Source organism: Anguilla rostrata, chromosome 7 (genome assembly GCF_018555375.3).
Source record: "Anguilla rostrata isolate EN2019 chromosome 7, ASM1855537v3, whole genome shotgun sequence".
Classification (NCBI taxonomy): domain Eukaryota; kingdom Metazoa; phylum Chordata; class Actinopteri; order Anguilliformes; family Anguillidae; genus Anguilla; species Anguilla rostrata.
Genome location: NC_057939.1, coordinates 54,677,242 through 54,697,495, shown reverse-complemented (window position 1 = coordinate 54,697,495; position 20,254 = coordinate 54,677,242). Strand labels below are relative to the sequence as shown.

At 41.8% G+C, this 20,254-nt stretch overlaps 1 protein-coding gene across 1 annotated transcript; it reads left to right on the top strand.

Moving 5' to 3' along the window:
• Positions 1-15,519: 15,519 nt before the first annotated feature.
• LOC135260086 (integrator complex subunit 12-like) lies at positions 15,520-19,615 on the top strand. The gene is made up of 6 exons (XM_064345252.1): positions 15,520-16,255; positions 16,401-16,556; positions 16,903-17,090; positions 17,384-17,543; positions 17,872-18,024; positions 18,563-19,615. Exons 1-6 carry the CDS (start codon positions 16,100-16,102, stop codon positions 19,190-19,192), a joined length of 1,443 nt encoding a protein of 480 aa, XP_064201322.1. The 5' UTR covers positions 15,520-16,099; the 3' UTR covers positions 19,193-19,615.
• Positions 19,616-20,254: the final 639 nt, after the last annotated feature.

Below are 20,254 nucleotides of genomic sequence, written 5' to 3'. Positions count from 1 at the left end.
TTTAAACCCACCCCATAACTCTACAGTTCCACCAGAACATTTCTCCAGAACGTGTCCAGGAGCGGCTCCAACTCCCTGTGGAAATGGCTCCCCACTAATGCGCCTCTTCGGCTATCACAGAAAAGGCCGAGTGTCATCTTTCATATGAACATTCTCTCGCGAAAACCTCACGTGTCTGCACCCAGAGTTTTGCAGTTTGAATTTTTTTAAAAACTACTGCGGACTTAGGACTCAGTGTGGCTGAGTTTCAGACCCTGTCCAAGGACTTACTGGAACCTTCGGCACTGTCACGTAACTGCGGAAGAATCTCACGGCATTTCATGCGCACTTAAATGAAAAAACTTCACACGGTCTCACATAAGCGGAATTATCGGTAATTTTCCTCCTAGGAGGGATGTGCTTTCCTTTCAAGTCACTGCCAGTGTATTCACGCCTTTTTTTTAAAAAGGGCAGGATTAAGTTTCCAAATCTATTATCTGAAATGGGTTTCAGGACTTTGAAGTATTTTAAGGTGTGCTGCACGTCAAGTCCCTTTCAGAGCGCATTATAAGGTAAAACATAATAGTTTTTTGACCCAATTCCATGGGCAAAGACAGCCTTCCAATCGTTAGGATCCCAGACTGCATTCGCCATAAGGTAATAACAAGAGAATAGTATTAAATAACCAGAAATGCTTTTCCTTCCCAAAGAAATGCGCACATTGAATATTGCAGTTATACTGTTTGTTGTAGAATGACTACATTTCCGCCAACATCTGTTCAATTCCCTTCCATCAAGGATGGAAAGCAAGTTTTCAGTTTTAATGTCCTCCCTTTAGGTCAGTTTCCATACCTAACAGATGGTGTCAGCAACTGAAGATCACACTGCTTCTCGCACTGGTCTTGCAGATGTACTGTAACTACGTATTCTGGAGATGCTGCAGCAAAAACATTTTCAAAAACATTATTTATTTTATTTTTCATTGAATGTCCCTTGTAGTGAAGGTTCCAGCATAGCAGAATGTATGGTGCTTGAGATAAAGACCACAAGCTCATGCCTCCTGCAGTATTTATTTTCGATCTCTAGTGTTAGGCAGACGCCCAGGTAGTGAGCAGTAAAATGTGTACTCTACACCTTTTTTGTGTAGAGACAGATCCACTTACAGCTCAACACCGTGACCCTCCCGCGTTAGGCACACCCTGTCACTCACAATATATTATATATTATATATATATAATTATTATTTTTTTATCATCACATGTTCCCAACAGCTGAGAGCAAATACATTACGCAGGATGTCGAGCAGGGTCGGGGGCGATCGAGGCGCCGGAGAGAGCGCAGGAGAGAGAGAGAGAGAGAGAGCGCAGGAGAGAGAGAGAGAGAGAGAGCAGGAGAGAGAGAGAGAGAGAGAGAGCACAGGAGAGAGAGAGAGAGAGAGAGGGAGCACGTGCCACAGCGGCGAAACGCGTCTCCGGAGACCGGGCGAGGCGCAGCGAGGAGAGGACGCGCCTCGTTAACTCAAAAGCGCCTTTCCCGCGTCCCCTGAGCTCGGTAAGTGGGCAGCAGCGAGCGGTCCGCCACGCGCTCGGAATTATAAATCTGCGCTCACGAGCGTTTAATTGGCCCCCGTGTCGCACTATAACATCCCCCCCGTGGGGCCATTTCAGAAACCAACATCCAGGGGTTTTTTTTCCTTTTCATGGGGCTTCAGGGAATTGCTATATGTGTAGGGATGAGGTCCAGAGTGGAGAAGGCAACCATTAGAGTGCAAGCAAGGTTTCATAACGGCATTATTTAATACTTCATATTTTTCATCATTAGGTGAACATGACACCTATACAAACTATAGAGAAATGAATGCACACACATCGGTTTTGCTGTGCCAGTATGGTGTTCGTAGTAAAAAAAATGTTCAGGATAATGTGTCCATTCATTACAGTCTGATACTCAAGCAGTTTTTTTCGCAGGTAACAATCACATGTTTCTCATTGTGGTCGACCCAAATTAAAAATTTCATGATTAGAAATAATTCCCCACGACTATAAATATTAAGATGAAAGATTAGCTGAGTTATGAGACCACTACATTTTAAAGCTACATTTCGTTTATCGCAAATGTTCATGTGGCTGTCCTGGAAAAAAAAAAGTAAGCAAAAGATACTTTAAGCGGCTAACAAGAGGAGAAAATTTCTGAGAAGAAGTAAACCTGATTCAACGGGAAGGCTGCGGTTTATAATCAGGCCGCAAATTACACGGCAATCTCCGCGCCGCTGGATCCAGGCTCTAAGGCCTCTGGGAGGAAGGCTGATTTGGCGCTGCCCGGGGAGAGCCAGCTGACTCACAGCTCGGCCCCGAGCCGCAGGGCTAAGCCTCGCGAAGGAGGAAGAGGAAGAGGAAGAGGAAGATGTCCATTAGCATTAGCGCGCTGGCGGCTTAGCACGCCAGAACGCGGCGTGCGTCTTCGCGCCGTCCGTCACGGCTGACCACGGGCCTCTAATCCTCCGCCACGTTCCGCTCGGCCGGGTGTTCAGGCAACGACGCGTCCGCTGCAGCGGCCGCTCTGTTTTTAGCTAAAGTAGTCAAGGCGGTGTCATAAAGATCCAGACCAAAATGCGTTATTGCGGGACATAAACCGCTAGGCGCTTTTAAGAAAGGCCGTAAAGAGTTATGGCCAAAATAAAACCTGTCGTTTCCCAACAATCTGGAGGACGTTTAGAGACTTCTGAAAGTCAGTCCCTTCTGGGCCCAATTATCAGTGGCAGCTCTGGGTGTGGCAACTGTGCTTTGCGCCCCCCCCCCCCCCACAGATACGCTATATGACCAAAAGTATCGGGACACCCCTTGGTCTGTTTTTCATGGTTTGGGCTAGGCCCCTTAGTTCCAGGGAAAGCAAATCTTAATGCTACAGCATACAGTGTAATCACATTGTAGATGATTGGCCATTTAGTGTATGAAGTACCCAATCAATGCTTTCATTGCATTTGATCCAATCCAGGGTGTTTCTGTCAGGGGTTCCCCATCTCTCTGAGCTCATGTGCCACTTTTCTGGGAGATCCTGTATGTTACCCGTCCCCCCTTATTAAACTGTAGCGTGACATACCTTCAAATATAGAATAACATGTTTGTTTTAATGAACCAAGTCAAATTCTTTAATATGTAGTATTCCTGAGTTGTACTTTACATAATAATAATAATAATAATAATAATAATAATAATGTGGCCAGCAGTACATGCTGCTGACCCTTGAAATATTGGTGACAGGTAAGTCTGATATTTTTTCTGTTTCAGCAGGTAAGTTGCTTAGCAACCCCGCATACAGAAAAGGAACATCTTGACAATACAAGACGCAAAGTAAAATAAAGGTTTCCTCCGACTGAGGTTGGCTTTTTTTCTTTGTTTGGTTTTTATGAGTTGGCGTCTTATGCCTGCTGTGTCCGTCATTTATAATAAAAAGAGCTGGACGAAATTGTGTCTGTGCACGTATCGCTGTTATTTTACAGCACAGCGCTCTGAAGTGCAAGGCTGACAGCCCATCGCATGATTACAGGTTTTACAGATGAATAAGAGCACACATTTCAACACATGATGGCTTTCAGTAGCACTTTTTCTTTTTCTTTCTTTAATGTCTGGAAAGCTCAGAATGGGTTTCGGATGTATATATGGGTTGGATGTTACGATAAAATGAAGTCTGAACTTTATGATGAACCTTGGCAGTATTTTGAACCACACCGAAGTTATAATGCACAGTTGTTTGTCTTGACGAGTTTCAGAGAATATTTTCTGCACCCACACATTCTCAGGGAACACATTCAAGCCATTGGCCCTCTTTTTAAACATTGGCTGTTTTATGCTGCCTGTCAGCACAAAGGAACTTCCTGTCCTTAAGCAAACTTGTTAATTGTAGATCACAGTGTACAAAGAGCGTCCATCTAAAAGTACAAGTGTACGCCACTTTTGGTGGAGTCAGAAATTAAAAGAGTCAACGCTTCTTTCCGTATAATTCCTGGAATTAAAGGTAAAAAAAGTCATCAGCCTCTCAGGAAACTTCTTAAAAACGCTTTCATCATCGCTGGCTTGAACCCTTTAGTGCCTGCAAGTGTTTGCTCAGGAGCAGTTTGCTAAAAATGTTCTTGGAAATAGAACAGTCCGTCAGGTCCCCGAGACATTCGGAGAAAATGTGGGCCGAGCTGTCGGTTTCTGTAAGATCAGGGTTTTATGTTTTATGCATTCACATATTTTAGAAAATGCATCCAAAGCTGTACTACTAGTTTTATTTATTTATTTATTTGTTTATTTGATTTGATTGTTTATTACAAAGTTGAAGGGTAGGTATAGATACTATTTTTTGTTGTGTGCTGGGATTTGCAGATGCGCCTTAGCAAGTTACAGGCAAATGTTTAATGAATAGTTATTGATATCTTGTGGATCTGCCTTCTACTGCATCCAAACCTCAATGTCATGCTTGGCGCTGCTCATAATGTTCTATCATACCCGCAGAAATGCAGGCAGCCCATTTCAGTTATGCACTGCTTTTTTTTCTACCTGTGATATTTTGGAAGTAGAATTATCTAATAATGAGAACCAATTGACCTTCAATTGACTTCCATCTTTCCATTGATGAAAGTAAACTGCACAGTGGGGTGCAGGGGACTCGCAGTGATTTTATCAGCATGTACCTGGCAGGATTCTATAAAGAAGTGTGCGATGGATGGCTGTTCTATTTCACGGTAACTCATGCGGGGAGAAAAGACAGATAGCCTGATAGTGGAAAAGGGATAGCAATCTTGGGTCTTTTCTTTTTACCGGCTTCAAGGTGCCTGGTTTTCTTCAAGGTCTTAATACCCTCCCACTGCTGATTTAAACTGTTTTTTCTGTTGTGCGGGAGCAGTTACAAATGGTCCAGTACGTCCAGCACAGTCTTGAAATATTTTCTCCCGCAAATAGATCTCCACACATTCATCGCAATGTTGCACCCGAGCCAAGAACACAAAGCTCAAAAATGTTTGATGTTGCGGAGCTGAAAATATCACAGTCCCCATAAATGCAACTTTCATCAGTTATATACACGAAGACAAACACAAAATGGTATGTATATACCAAGAGACTGCAGTGCAAGTTTCCATTCCACAAAAGGTACAGTTATAATTCCGTGTGAGAGAAACAATAGCACCGTAAACAATAACATTATAGACAACATGGTAAGCTAACATGAAGGCAAAGAACCATCTGCCAAGCTTCTCTCAGACAGCCCACACAACAGAGGGGGATGAGGTAGAAGCTTAGCCATTGGCCATCGTGGTGCCCATGAACAGTGCTTTTCTCCTGAAACAACACACAGGTCATGCAGTGGCATACTGTAGGCATTCATATGAGAATGATGACAGAAGGAGAGATAGGGACTTTTTCCCTAGACTGGCCACCCACCAAGATGGAAGGCTCCTTCTGTTGAATAAATACAGAGTAAATCCCCATGTTTTGATCCGGTCCCAAAATTTCCTGGTCAGCCACCAAGCAAGCACTCTGTGGATATAAACATATGAATGAACTGTGATTAACTATGATAAGCTATAAGATATAAATTAACTCCTTTTTGCAGTTAGAAAGCCAATTATTTATGTACTGTGTGTGTGTGTGTGTGTGTGCATCCAAAGCACTGCAGCAAACTTTGCTGACTTATTCCAGAGAAACATTAATTATAGTGAGGTTTCTTTTCAGACACTACTGCAGTACTGCAGATCACAAGGGCCATGAGCACAGTCTGAATGAAAACCACAGAGGAAGATAATCTCTCTCTCTCTCGGTCACTCTCTCTCTCTCTTTCTCTCTCTCCCTCTCAACTTCATATGAAACATTTTAGGATGAAAATGAAAAATATAAACAAGTACTTTCGTAATACTGATGAGTTGCAAACATTTTTTTTGGCTAGTCCTACAATAATTTGTTGATGCTGCCTCTGACAATTAGTACACAGAAGGGCGGCTGTGTCTATTAGGAATACCGTTTAAAGATGTCTGTGCGTGTATGCGTGTGCGCACACATGCTTGTGCGCATCCATGTAAAATATTAAATAAATCTTACAGTCTGCGCTAGCATTTGTGCTAATCGTACGCAGTGCTTATATAGTACCATATAGCTTTATGTACTGTTTTCCTGTAAATGATGTAGGTCCCATCTCAGAGTTACCCCAATCAATAAAAAGTTATGGTCGTGTTAAAAAGAGCAGAATTTGTGACAGACTGCCATTATGGGGAAACCCCTCAAGGATGCTTCAGTCACACAAATCAATTTGAACTTTCAACATTTTCATCCATATTGTCCCATTTCCATTTTCCTTTCAGTTAGTCTGCTGTCCCACAATCCCCCCTTGTGCCAAAAGAAATAACGATGCATGAAAAACCTTTATATCCTCCTGAGCTTAAGTATTTACATTTTTTCAGCTAAATCAGGCATATTGGCTCACAGAAAGGTTAGAGAAAATATTTAGAAAAATAGTATTTTATTTTTATGGAACGTGCTTTGTAATGTAGGTTTCAGCATAGTAGAATATATGGTTCTTGAGACTAGGTCTGGAAACTCTGTGTCCCCTACAGTGGACAAAAATGAATTTCTGAGTCTTAGGATGGATATATGGGTACCAGGTAAAAGTGGAACGATGTTCTGTAAGCCTTCCCTCTTCATTTTGACAGCCTGCCCTTCCTCTATACTCTGCAGTCTTCCTCTGAATTTCTGCCAGTGTCCTCTCTTTGCAACCGTAGGCTATCTACATTTACACGCTGGCTGTGTTGTAACTTAACTGTTTCAGGAGACAAACCACAAGCAGTATTCTGCCTTTCTTTTTCAAGTCAAGGTCTATTGTTTCATGAACATTAATTATGGCATCCTCAATGGCAGACAAATTGAACATTGCTTCCATCATCTTTTGTTGCAAAGACTTTTCAGACGTACATCTTGTCATTGCTTTGTTACCCCCGACTGTATGACGGCATTGTTAGAGCAAAACTAAAATAGAAGCAGATTGAGTTATCAAACAGTCTTCCATTATCAATGCAAAACAGCAACACAGCCTGCCTTGAAATTCTGCAAAGAAGTGAAAAATTATTCTTTCTACACAGTCAGTGAGAGATAGGAAGGTGATGGGGGAGGACACATTAGAGACTGTAAAGAAGGAGAAGAAGAATCAAAACAAAATGCTGTTTCAGCATTGTGGATCTCTTGCTAGCTTTCCACATTAAATATTACAAGGCTCTTGCCTTGGCAAAAGTACTGCATGTACAATGCCAAGAACACTTAGTTTGACAAATATTTCTAGTTTAAAGAAGAAGAAGCATGCACGGATTATGTTTTTTATGGCCAGATTTAAAACAATCCGTAAAATTAAATGATGATACTTGTGTGCGGGATTTAGTTTTGGCTGCATCGTTTCAGAAATATTTTAGTGCTCTTATCCCATGATATGTAACAGTTATATTTGTCCTTCTTATTTTTTCCATGTTTAAAAATGTGGAGTTGTTTATAGAATTTGGTGGGCATTTACATTGCTTTGTAAAATTCCAGAGTTCAACGGGATATTTGTTTTATATACAGCCCTGCCTGCATTGAAGTGGTTGCCACCAAAAGTAAAATAATATTTATATCAGCTATATTTAAAAATGAGAAGGCATAAACATGTCTTTTCTGAGCTGCATTTTGCAAACTTTGCAAGGTGCTCAGCAGTGCTCGCCCAATCAGAAATGACAGAAGGGCGAGAGAGCGTACTTTCAAGTGAAGGGTGGACTGTACTACAGATGATGTTTAAATGAATGGGACTCGGTTGTTCCATAGCAGCCACTGAATAGAGAGACTCCTAATCTGTCTGACACGGAGTAGGATCAGCAGGGGAATGGGACGCGATTGTCCCTCTCGGAAGATGTTTGGCCAGGATCACTTCCACACAATCCCAGCTCTTTGATAGGCTGAGCCGGGATTACTCACACGATCCCAGCCCTTTGACAGGCTCAGCCAGGATCACTTCAACACAATCCCAGCTCTTTGATTGGCTCAACCAGGATCACCCACATGATCCCAGCCCTATGATAGGCCCAGGAAAAGATGGCACACTTATTCCAACGCTGACAGCATAATTACAGTTGCCAACTGAATTTCCATTTCTAACATTACAGTGTGGTGCATCTCCAGCATAGTCCTTTGTAGAGGTATTCGTTGGGGATAAACACCTCAATTTACATGAAGGCTCAAAGTGTCCTTAAAATCAGGCTTAAATGCAAATGGCATTCAGTATATCTGAATGTATCCTATTCATGGTGACTGCAGAAAAAGACCATTGTACATCAGACAACCTTATTTTAGATACAGTTCTCAGCCAACCAATGATTATTGTGAGTAGGCTTATTCATTTGTTGGTAGTTTTGTCACCTTTTTCACGCATTTTTAAAATAGTGAATAATAGGTTCTGGCAAATTCTGTAGTATACAGAGGTTTTAATATAAATGCTACATTAGCTAAATTCCCTGCCTATATATATTTAAATTCTAAAAGTGCTTGTTTTCAGTATTCATTTTGTGCATCTTACCATGCAGACCGATACATAAGGAAAAAAATGCAGATTGCATTTCTCTGATGTTAAATTCATGATGATGAATGACGAATATATCTTTCTCTTTGAAAGATTCCATGTTGCCTGCAAACGAATATGTTGCCTTAGTCTACAAACCTGAATGAGGAAAATAACTCTTTCAGATAAAGCTCATGGAAGCCCTTTCTTTCCACTTCCTGTTGTGGTAACACTGGTATCGCATATAGCTTTGTGAGCACATAATGAGGAAATTGATGGTTGTTATGAGGATCCTAAAGCTTTATCAGTGTTTGAATCCCAACATTTAATTTGAAGGGAAGACCTGAGTTGGTGCTCCTTGTTTTGTGTACTTGTGCAATCAGAAACAGGATCTCATAATCATATAATTTCATTATAATGTTATAATCATTACAAACTAAATTTAGGGTATTAATCAGTTATTTGACATTTAACCAGATGGTAGTAGTCGTTTGCGGTGTCAGAATCAACAATATAAAACAATAAAATATTGGTGTAAAATAGTAATCCACACTGTTTATAAAAGGTAGTTCACACTGGGTTTCCAATAAAAAAAGAAGCATTTATCTATTGTTATATGGTTGCTTAGGGCAAGGTCTCCACAGCTATGTTGTATAGAGACAGAGCAATGCAAGGTCTCAGAATTAGTCACCTTTCATTATGGTGTGTAGCTCATTTTGAAAAACGGTCTGTGTTTCTTTCATAATTCAGAAAGGATAATGCTAAAATGGAAAAAGAAAATATCTCACTTGTCCACTTGCATCAGGCCCTTCACTGTTTTCCTTTTCATACTGGGCAAATTATTTTTTGATGTGCTTACTAAGAATAATGTTCATGCAATTGAGCATGTTAGGCATTTTGGATTTTAAACCGAGCACAACAAACTCTGAAAAACATGTTATTTTTGTGATGTGGTTATAAACACTTATTTTGCATGAAATATATATATATAATGAAGCAGAAATTAATTTAATTATCTGAATGTTAAATATTTCCCTGATTTTTCAAACTAGCTATTACAGCTCTCTCGAGTGGTAAAAATTCCATAATGTTGATGATTATTGTGAAAGCGAACTTCGTTTCAGTGAAATTTCCATTTAAATCTCCAAATGACAAGTGCAGAATATATCCCCAAGCACAATAATAATAATCATAATAATAATAGTAATAATTACCTGCCGTTTTCAGGAAACAAGCTCAACCTTTCATGATTTTGCTTTCAGAACCATGACCTCTCTGTTGGCAGAAAGTGGCACTAATAAAACATAAACAAGGCATGGTTATCAAGGAATCAGGAGTGAAAAAAGAAACTCGAAGGTTTTCTCTCAAGCAGGTCTTTTTGGGGTATCTCTAAATCTTCAATTAAAGTACATAATTGAATGATGTGGCTTGAGACACACACACACAGACACACACAAACAGTTCCCTATAACCCCATAAGACCTGATACCCAGCTCCACTATGATAAATACTGTGATTACTGAGCAATGCTGCCATGGAAACACAGCCCTCCTAGTAGTGCCCATCGGTGCCTCCTAGCAGACTGGACTTCAAGAAGCAAATTATTCTAATTAGTTTGTGTGTTTGTTGCTGTGTGAAAGGTCACTAGGGTCTGCAAATCTCACAGTCATTCTCAGCACACCTTAAAGAGACCTGAACAGATGTGCATCAGGTCTTCTGAAGAAACAAATCTCTGGTCACTGGCCTTTGTAAGCCATTTGGACATGTGCTTGTAGCTGAAGTAAGCCTCATCATCCCAACATCCACTGCTTCATTCCACTGCACAGACAGATTTCCCAGCATCTACTGCTTCATTCCATGGCACAGACAGATTTCCCAGCATCCACTGCTTCATTTCACTTCACAGACAGATTTCCCAGCATCCACTGCTTCATTTCACTTCACAGACAGATTTCCCAGCATCCACTGCTTCATTCCAGTACATAAACAGATTTCCCAGCATCCACTGCTTCATTCCACGGCAAAGACAGATTTTCCAGTGCTACGAGCAACGTACCATTTTGTGTGAAGTCGATCCAATGACACGGCTTATCTGGCTGATCATAATAAGCAGCTCTATTTGCTGACTAAGCACTTGCAGTTAGTAGCACCTGTCAGCTGTAAGTCCAATTACACAGAGGAGGCACATCTATCTGTCTCTGTCAGGAACTGTCAAGAGGAGATTTATCTGTCAATCTTCTTACAGGAAATGTCTCTGTCATTCCTACCAGGTTTATATGATGATGGACTGTATCGAATGCGAAGGGGATCAATTCACCGAAAAAAAAAAGAATTTGCTCAACAGACAAAAAATGAAAATTACCAGTGCTATCCTTTAATGGGGTTATTGTCTATTTACCTTCTCCCCAGTGGTGTTCCAGTGACTTAAAACCACACCATATGGAATGTATCATTTGGGAAACTTATAATGAGATTTTGTTTTGACATTTCTTTATTATAATTTATAGACCCTGCTTTAATTCAGCATTAGTACATGAAGTTGCCATTTTATCCATTCAAATAAATACAGACTAGATCTAGTGACGAGGACACGTCACTAGATCCATTCAGGTGGATTGGCTATTATGCCCCTCCTGGTTCAAGGTCCATGTGCTGATGTTACCATGGAGATCACTGAGTGGATAAATTATATTTAAAAAATTTTTTTTTACAATAATACATTTATTATTTCTATGCACTCACAGACATGATAATTAAATGCCTTATTTGGAAGAGAAAAAAACAGCTGGATTAATGCACCGGCCTCCATGGCTAATGTAGTGCTACTGCTCGTGCAGTTATGTTTCAGTAAATTACTATTATTTCATGTGACATCGCGCTTGTTTTTTGCACACACACACACACGGTACTGTAGTATTCTACAATATAAAAGTTTATACGGAAAACATCTACAATAATAAAACAAAAGGTCAGATACATTGACATATGGTTTACAAGTCATTAAAAAAGTAAAGTGTATGCTGTGTTTTTTAAATCAGGAACTGTGCCAATGCAAACACACGGAAAGTACAGCATATGTTTGAATGTAGCATCTCTTCTTAGGTCTCGGAGGGTTCTACATGGAATGCAGAATAGGTGCTTGGTTATTCGCCTTGATCATTTCCAGCACAATGCACACAAATTGCGCTTTCAGTGAAAGCATCACTGTTCATGTGAGCTGTGGGTGTTCACTAATCAGACTAATCATCTGTTCACTGGCCAACAGAAACAGTGCATTGTGCTAATTCAGGAGGTAATACCTGGTATGTATCACAGGAGAATGTTATCATAGCTGTAGTGTAGTGTAGTACAGCGTCTAGTGTTTTGGAGCTATGAACTTCTAAATGCTTAAAGATGATGTATCACATTTAACGGTCGGGTGCAATGACAATTAGTTTACACGAGAGTGTCAGACAATTTGACGTTGTCACTATCATGGTTGTGTCCATAGCTGAGACTTAAATTGTATTGAACTTTGACCCCATGGTTGGCTCAGTTGTCATGACAATATCATCATAGAACATTCACATCTTCCCTTATGATCTTTAGCGAAGTGGAAAGTGACCAACTAGCCTAACCTTAAAATAAATAAAATGGAAGACCACAGAGAGTTTTTTGAGAGTTTGATAAACACAATGACAAATGTTTCCGTGCCTGTGTGCTGCTGACCAGGCAGACTACAAAGATTAATGACTCTACCTCGGCGGTGCGTTCTTATCAATTATGTGTTTTACATTGCCTAACAACGCCCTTTATCCGTGACTATATTTACAATATATCATGGTCTCTCCTGCCTTATTGCTTAATTATGAACGACAGTGTTCAATATTAAAGTTCAGCGATAATGGAATGTTGGTGGCATTGCATCATATCCATCGGCCGATCGATACATCGCCTAACTGTAAACTGGCCATAAGACTGACTAGAAGAAAAATAACTTTATTTGTACAATGGTTTCCGTAACCTTTGTCCAATGGACAGCCTGTATTACCATATCTACTACCTCAGTCTAGCTTGGCGATAAAGCTTTACCAAGCACGGCCAAGAGTTTATAGCATTGTCGCATTATTTCCTCTGAGCTAATGCACATTGAGAACATCAGTAGCAGATGGACTTTTGGGCATAGTGTGTACAAACTAATCACGGTGGCTTTAGTGCTTCCTCAGGCTGATTAATTAATTAACAAAGGACTTTACCAAAACTTAAACTGTACAAGATCAGCCTCATGAACACAGTCATGGGAGAATTATTAGTGGCATTAACGTGGATCAAACAAAATGAGTCTTTAAGCTGTAACATTTCACTGAGGGGCATGATATTAATATCACACAGTCTTCAAAAGCCGGTTGATGCATGTGATTGGAGCGCTGTCAGATTTCAGACTTTTAGAATATTTATTTCCACATTACTCCTTTCACATCTGAGGGAGCACATTATGAAACAACAACATTGAGAGGGCTAAAAAAAAACTTGAATGAAGAAAATATCTGCACAAGTTAGATAGAAACACAGTCTATTGTGAGACGTGACAACCAGACGTGACAAAACAGGTGGTCTTTAAAAGAAATATGATTCAGTAGCAGGAAACTGTGACTGATTATATGACAAATTTAAACAAGGTCTTCTTCATTGAAATGAGAAAATGGAGGTGAATGAAAAAAATATATATAATAATTTTGACTACAAGTTAACAGCATTCAGTATGGCCCTAGAAGGGTGAAAGAGCAGCCATTTTTAAAATGAGAATATTTAAACAACCAATAATTCACTTCAGCAATTCACTTTCATTTTGGGTCCAGTAAGCCTTGAACTCTTTCAAACAATGCACATGGAGCTTCATTATATTTCCAGGCCTTGGCAAACTGACCTGTAGTTTCTTTACCTGGGGACTACATTTAGAAGGCTGGGGTTTGGAAAAGCAATGCTGCTTCAGAAGTGTTAAAAGATGGGGCTTATTGACAGCAGGCAGGAAGTTGTCATATTAACCAAAAAATAGGACACATTTAATACCACAGCAATGCCACCAAATTTTCTTCTTCTAAAACCCCCTTCTACTGTTTCCCCGTCTAATTCATACAGCACACCTTTGGACTCAATTGAGAAAATATGCCAGGCCGAGAGACAAAGTGGAAAACATCAATTCACAGCTGACCCTGAAACCTTCCATTGTGGAAAAGTGAATTCTTCCCCTAGCAGACATGAAGGCTGGGGGCAGTGCAATCGGCACATAGTAAGGCCTGAAAATCCAGCTTCGAGAATGGCATGATGGTATGTCACATTAAAAAGAAAAGATATAGATCGAATATGCTTAAAAAGTAAATCTATCTTTAAGATATGCCAAATAGACAAGGTTTACTGTTTCTCTTAATCAAAACATGTAAAAAATAAAGTAAATGTAGGCCTTGCATTATTTGTTGTTGAATCCACAGTGGAATTGAAAGCACACACCGTGGTTTTGCCAGAGCATCCTGGGTCATGGGAGAATAGAAAGGTACATTACGTCTGAATCTCACTAGAACTGAAAATGTCACTAGAAGAAAGAGGAGTACCGGAAGCAGTGGGATTGCAACAAGTACAAGTTCATTCCAGCATAATATCGTGTCTGTGAAAATATTGGTGGAGGAAATATGATTTCATGCAGACGGAATAATGCAAATGTCATGCTTTAACTCTCAAACAATTTGTTTAAACACAGAATAGGGAAAATATGGGGTAAGCACCTGCATAGGTTTCTGAAAAATGTATATATATTATGTGTGTGTGTGTGTGTGATATAAAGGATTGCATACTCACCATCAGTGAAAGGCTCATGCATTTTGCGAGGAGAAAACATCAGGAGGCAGGCCAGCCAATGGAATCTAAAATAAGTAAATAAGGCATTGAAATCTCCCTCAGGTCCTGTGGCTGTTTAGTCTGGAACACAACAGAGGCTGATGTTCTCCGATGCAGGTGTCTGTCACCTGCTTCCACTGAATGCAAATGTTTTGGTAACAGACTGTGTCAGGATTCATGGTTATAAATGAGGAAACTGCTCATTATCTATTATTAAAAAGTATTGAAACCTTGCATTATTTCTAATATTCTCAGTAATTCCCTCTTCAAGTGACTAGAAACTGAGTCATTCAGTTCATCTTACAGAATAATATAAGACACATAAAGATTGGGCAAGGTCTGACATTATGCACTGAACCTGCATGTAAACAAGTTAACATATTCAGTAGGCCTACTTATCTTTGTTCTAATATGGAACTAACAGTAGTTGTCCTTAAAATACATCTCTGACCGCCGTGTCCCAGTGACTGTCATTCGCATGGAAAACGCAATTATTCAATTTTCTTATGGAAGAGTGTCCCCTGGTGGTTGCAGTCAACATCTGTAGTTTTTCAGTCCTGGAGTCATCCCCAAAATCATGATCAAGAAAGGTTTATGAGAGAAAACACGTGTTTAAGTGCTAAAATAATTTTGGTTATTGCTTATTCAAACATAAAGCAAGTTTGGCTTATTTTGCCAAATGGTAGCTGTCACTGAACTCACTTTTTCACAAGTAGTTTGACAACCAGTTGACCATCAGTTTAAAACAAAAATCCTCAAAATGCTCGATTGGAACTTGTAGGTTCTGTAGTTAAAATGTGTTTGAAAGATACATCAAATAGAATGTCCCTGACTGATCAGAACAGTAGGCTATCTTGTCAAGGCATCTCAATTTCAGTAGAAGTCCACAGAACAAAAAGTAACTTGTAGTCTTGTGTAACACCAAACAATGTCCCCTCGTTTGTCACAGCGTATGTTCTGTATACAATTTATCGTTTGCTTAACGTAACAGCTACGTGTTATTCTGATTATATATAGGACGTGTATAACCGATTAATATCCATTTATATTTTCTGACCTCAGGTAGCTGCTGTTCGGGTTTATAATACGTATTGCACACGGTAGCTACGTATCTTAAAACTCGTGTTTCCTGCGAACAATTTAAGAGCGGGACAGACTACAGATGTTCTAGCTAAATTAAATGTATTGTGTCATGAGTTACAGTGCGACGGTTATATAATGTGTCAGTGTTTACCTCGTTAGTTAACTATGTGACATATTTTATACATTTCGTAAGCTACTTATCCATTCGTGAATGCAGAGAAACTGTAGCTATTAAAGGTACGATTAGCTAGATCATAACAAATTACTGTATACGAGAACAGCTAAGTTAGCCAACGCTATCATACCCAACTTGTATTAGATCCAGTTGAAGTTTAATGTTCGCTACCGATAGCTAGAAAGACTAACAGTTTCTGCTCGTTTGAGAGATATGTCGCTATTTCCATCTCCAGTATCTATCGCAACGTGTACTTATAATATGACCTGTGAAATAAGATAGCTAAAAAACGCTTGATTTGTGTCCGAAGCGAGGTAGCTCACTGTAACGTTGTATAGGCTGGATCTACTGTACTGTAAGTAACAGTAGTTAAGAGTTGGCTGCCTCGTTAAGTTAGTTAGTCTACGCTTTAACAAAGTCCTGGACTTCAGACTTCAGAAAATGTCTGCAACAGTAAATCTTGAGCTGGACCCCATCTTTTTGAAAGGTCTGGGGTACCTTCATTCCAAAAGTAAAGATTCCGCCGAGAAACTCAAAGCTCTGTTGGACGAATCTTTAGCTAGAGGAAGCGACTCGCCTTACAGGACGTCTCACAAGGTATTCTGATTTTAATCTATTCTATTTTTTTCATCTTTATTTTCACTTTTTCGCCCATCGTGATGCCAACATTAACAGAAGATTTTGTTAAACGCAGCTGTTTTTATTTTATTATTGTTATTAATCTTTTTTAACCCATTGACAGGAAGTGGACGTCAGTCGCGGATCTGTCACAAAAGTGACCTTGACCAAACCCGAGAGTAAATCCTCTTCCGGTTCCTCATCATCAAGCATCAATAATGGGAAAACTGGCAACTTGGAGAAGAGCAAGAAAGAAGCTGAAAAAAGGCCTTTGGAAAAGGTTAGAGGGGAAGGGTTATGTGATTCTGTAATGTCGTGGGGTACATATTGCTGGCATGTGCTTGGTCCATTCATAACCTTCAAAGGCAACTTAAGCATTCCTTTAAAGCTGAAAGGAGTGTCTTTCAAGGTAACAATATTTATGGTACTGTCACACATTATGGAAACATTGCATTTATAAACAGTTCGATGGTTAATGCAAAAAATTTTCAACAGTTTCTCTTATTGACATTATAATTCCAGTACGTAATATCAACATAAAACAAAAATGAAAAATAGAAATAATAATAATCATTACACCTTCCTGTATGTATCAGTGCATACTTATTTATTCATTTTTAAATTAGGTCAAGGTGGATGTTGTCGATGGAGCCGAGCCACCAAAGAAGCCTCGTCTGGAGAAGCAGGAGAACCGCTCCTCTCCCATCACCGTCCAGATCAGCAAGGAGCTGAGCATGCCCGACCTCTCCAGCTTTGAGGAGACCAGCGCCGACGACTTCGCCATGGAGATGGGCCTGGCCTGTGTGGTGTGCCGGTGCGTGTGCCTGCGACGTCAGCCAGAGTTGGCGTGTCTTAAATAACGAGAGTGCTGCTGGGATTTGTTGTCGTTGTTGCAGAGGCTACAGCTCCGGGCTATGAAAGAGAAAGAAGAGCTGGTCCAGCCAGAAGGAAGATGCCACTGTTCTCAGGATTGTGATTAGCGATGTTATTAGTTCAGTATAAATGTATTTATCGGAGGTTTTTTGAGTATCAGGTGAAAAGAAGTGAGCGGTTCGACGCCTGTCTGCCTCCGTTGTAACGTCATGGCCTCCTCTCGCGTTACCTCAGGCAGATGACGGTCACCTCGGGCAACCAGCTCGTGGAGTGCCAGGAGTGCCACAACCTGTACCACCAGGAGTGCCACAAGCCGCAGGTGACGGACAAGGACGTGAACGACCCGCGGCTGGTGTGGTACTGCGCCCGCTGCACGCGGCAGATGAAGCGCATGGTGAGGGCGTCTCTGCGCTCAATGGGAACGGTTTTTACCCATAAAAAATCTGCGTCCATTTGTGGTCTGAAGTGATTGGACCTCACCACCAGAGACAGTACATTACAGGCACTCTTATCCAGAGCGACTTACGTAACTTTTTACACAGCGTTTACACTGCATCCATTCATACAGCTGGATATATACTGAAGCAATGCAGGTTAAGTACCTTGCTCAAGGGTACAATGGCAGCGTCCTACCCGGGAATCGAACCTATGACCTTTATGTTACGAGCCAAGTTCCTTACCCACTGTGCTACATTACCACTGCTTTTTGTTGTTTTTGTCAGGCCCAGAAGACTCAGAAGCCTCCGCAGAAGGCGTCTCCGGCGGCCGTGACCCCCGCCCCGGTGGTGAAGGATGCCCTGCTGAAGAAGGCCGAGGCCAGGCCAAAGCAGGACACGCCCAGCACCTTCCAGGCCTTCAAGAGAGCGGAAGTCAAGGCAAGTTTTTCCCCCATCCTGACAGGATACGAGGGGTCGTTGTTTACGCTAGCGCTGTCGATTCGGGGTGAGGAGATGCCGTTTCTCACGATTGCCGAGCTGCTTTCTCGCGGTGCGGTCGGGGTAATCAGTGCTCGATAGCGAGCAGCCGCTTGACTGGGTGTTGAAAGGCCCAATCCGCATGTGAAATGGCTGATTCTGTTAAAAAAAACAAAAGACAGTAATTCTGTTTCCGCTGGGTGAGTCATCAGCGATTATGCAAATGCACTAGTTGTTCTTGTTGCTCCTTTGACTGACGTGTTTCGGATTTTACCGTGATGGTGTTGTTGGTGTTTTTGTGGAACTGCAGTTCTGTACATTGAGTTTTAGTTTGAGCCTCATTTGCTGTATTTGTCGTATTATATCTGCTTAATATGATAAGATGTCTGCACTAGCGCCTCCAGCTGATTTCCCAGGAATGGGGAGTTGTGCTGTAAGGGCTGCTGGGTATGTGTGGCCGCAGGCTGCAGTGCTGATTGGTCCGCCTTTGCTCTCCCAGGTGTCCACGGCGGCGGCGGCTAACGTCTCTGGCGGCGGCGGCGGCGGCTCCTCCGTCCCCGCCTCCAGCGGTCTGACGGGGTGGGCCGCGTTCGGCGCTAAGACGGCCGCCGCGGGTTCGACCGCCGCCGCCAAGCCGAGCTCGGTCCTTCAGAGCGGCGGGGGGAAGGCCGCCGCGTCCGCATCCGCGTCCTCCCAGAAACCCGCGGGGCTCTCCGGGCTGGCCGTCGCCAAGACGGGCCCGTCCGCTAAGGCCTCGGCGGGGGGCTCTGCTGGCGAGGCGTCCGGCCCGGTCCCCCTCAGGCCCCCGCCCCCCCTCACCCTGGGCAAGCCGGGCCTGAACCGGGCCTCCAGCGGCGACAGCGGCAGCAAGGCGGGCGTGTCCGGCGCCAGCGGCGGCCCGCCCAGCGGCAGCGGTAATGGCGGTTCGGGGGGAAACGGCGGCGGCGGCAGCAGCAGCAGCAGCAGCAGTAGCGGTGGCGGTAACAGTAACAATGGCACCAAGGCTGGTGGCGAGTCCTCCGCCGGAGGTAAGGGGGCAGGGCAGACTTCCCAGGAGTCTCAGCTCAGCGCTCTGAAGCGTCTGCAGATGGTGAAGAAGAAGGCCGCGCAGAGGAAGCTGAGGAAGTAGCGGCCGGCTAAACGAGCTAAAGGATACGGTGCCTTCTGGGATAGATTTGGGGGTGTGCTATCGAATATTTATATTTTATATGTTTTTTAAGTATCTAAAAAAACAACAAGAACCAACGTCAGGTTATATTTACTTGAATTACACTGAGAATCTGCTGCTGGCTCTTCTGGACTGGTTTAATGCTATGGCTAGAGCCACCATGTGACCTGCAGGGATTTAAACTTGTATTTCAGTGGTTGTCCTCCAGGGGTCCCCATAGGCACTCCAACAGCACAGTCAAGTGGCTAATAGGAGAACTGAGTTTCTGATTGAGACATGTATAAAAACAAAAAGTTTATCTAATATGGGGAGAGGAAGGAAGGAAGGTGAACGTGGAGGGAGGTTTAAATGCTACAAAAGAGCGTGTTAAACCAGTTGATTACACGGTTACACCAGCGCTGTAGGACGGAGTGTGGCGCAGTGGGTAAGGAACTGCGCTTGTAACCGAAAGGTCGCAGGTTAATCCCGGGTAGGGACACTGCCGTTGTACCCTTGAGCAAGGTACTTAACCTGCATTGCTTCAGTATATATCAGCTGTATAAATGTACAATTAAAGTGCTAAGTAAGTTGGTAAGTCGCTTGGATAGCCTGCTAAATGCGTAGTAATGTGTAATGTAATGGTTAACTATGATTAACTAATCCGGTTAACTAATTTCTTGGGCCTGAATCGGTCACCGATCACTGAAAAAACCAAAAAGGGCCGTTGTGAGTGCAGGCCTTTGCATTAGCCCAGCACTTAGACAGCTGATTATACTTCAAGTCTTAAGTAGTTAATTAGTTGAATCATGAATGATTTTTTTATTTAACTTTTTTTTGTGCACGTTAAATAACTGCTCTCATTTTTAATGTGGGCATTTCCCACTGCTTCTGACAAAACCAATCATGTACAACCCTGTATAAGGGGACACAAAGTGGCCCTAGGAATGGCTCAGTTTATTAAATCTAACGATTACTGAATTCAGTAAAATAATAATAATTTAGTTAATTAATTGATTTTTTAATCAAGAGTTCACGCTAATGATA

Coding starts and splice junctions, on each gene's coding strand:
- LOC135260086 (XM_064345252.1), top strand. CDS start 16,100: ATGTCTGCAACAGTAAATCTTGAGCTGGACCCCATCTTTTTGAAAGGT. Junction 16,256..16,400: donor CTTACAGGACGTCTCACAAG/GTATTCTGATTT, acceptor ACCCATTGACAG/GAAGTGGACGTCAGTCGCGG. Junction 16,557..16,902: donor AAAAAAGGCCTTTGGAAAAG/GTTAGAGGGGAA, acceptor TTTTTAAATTAG/GTCAAGGTGGATGTTGTCGA.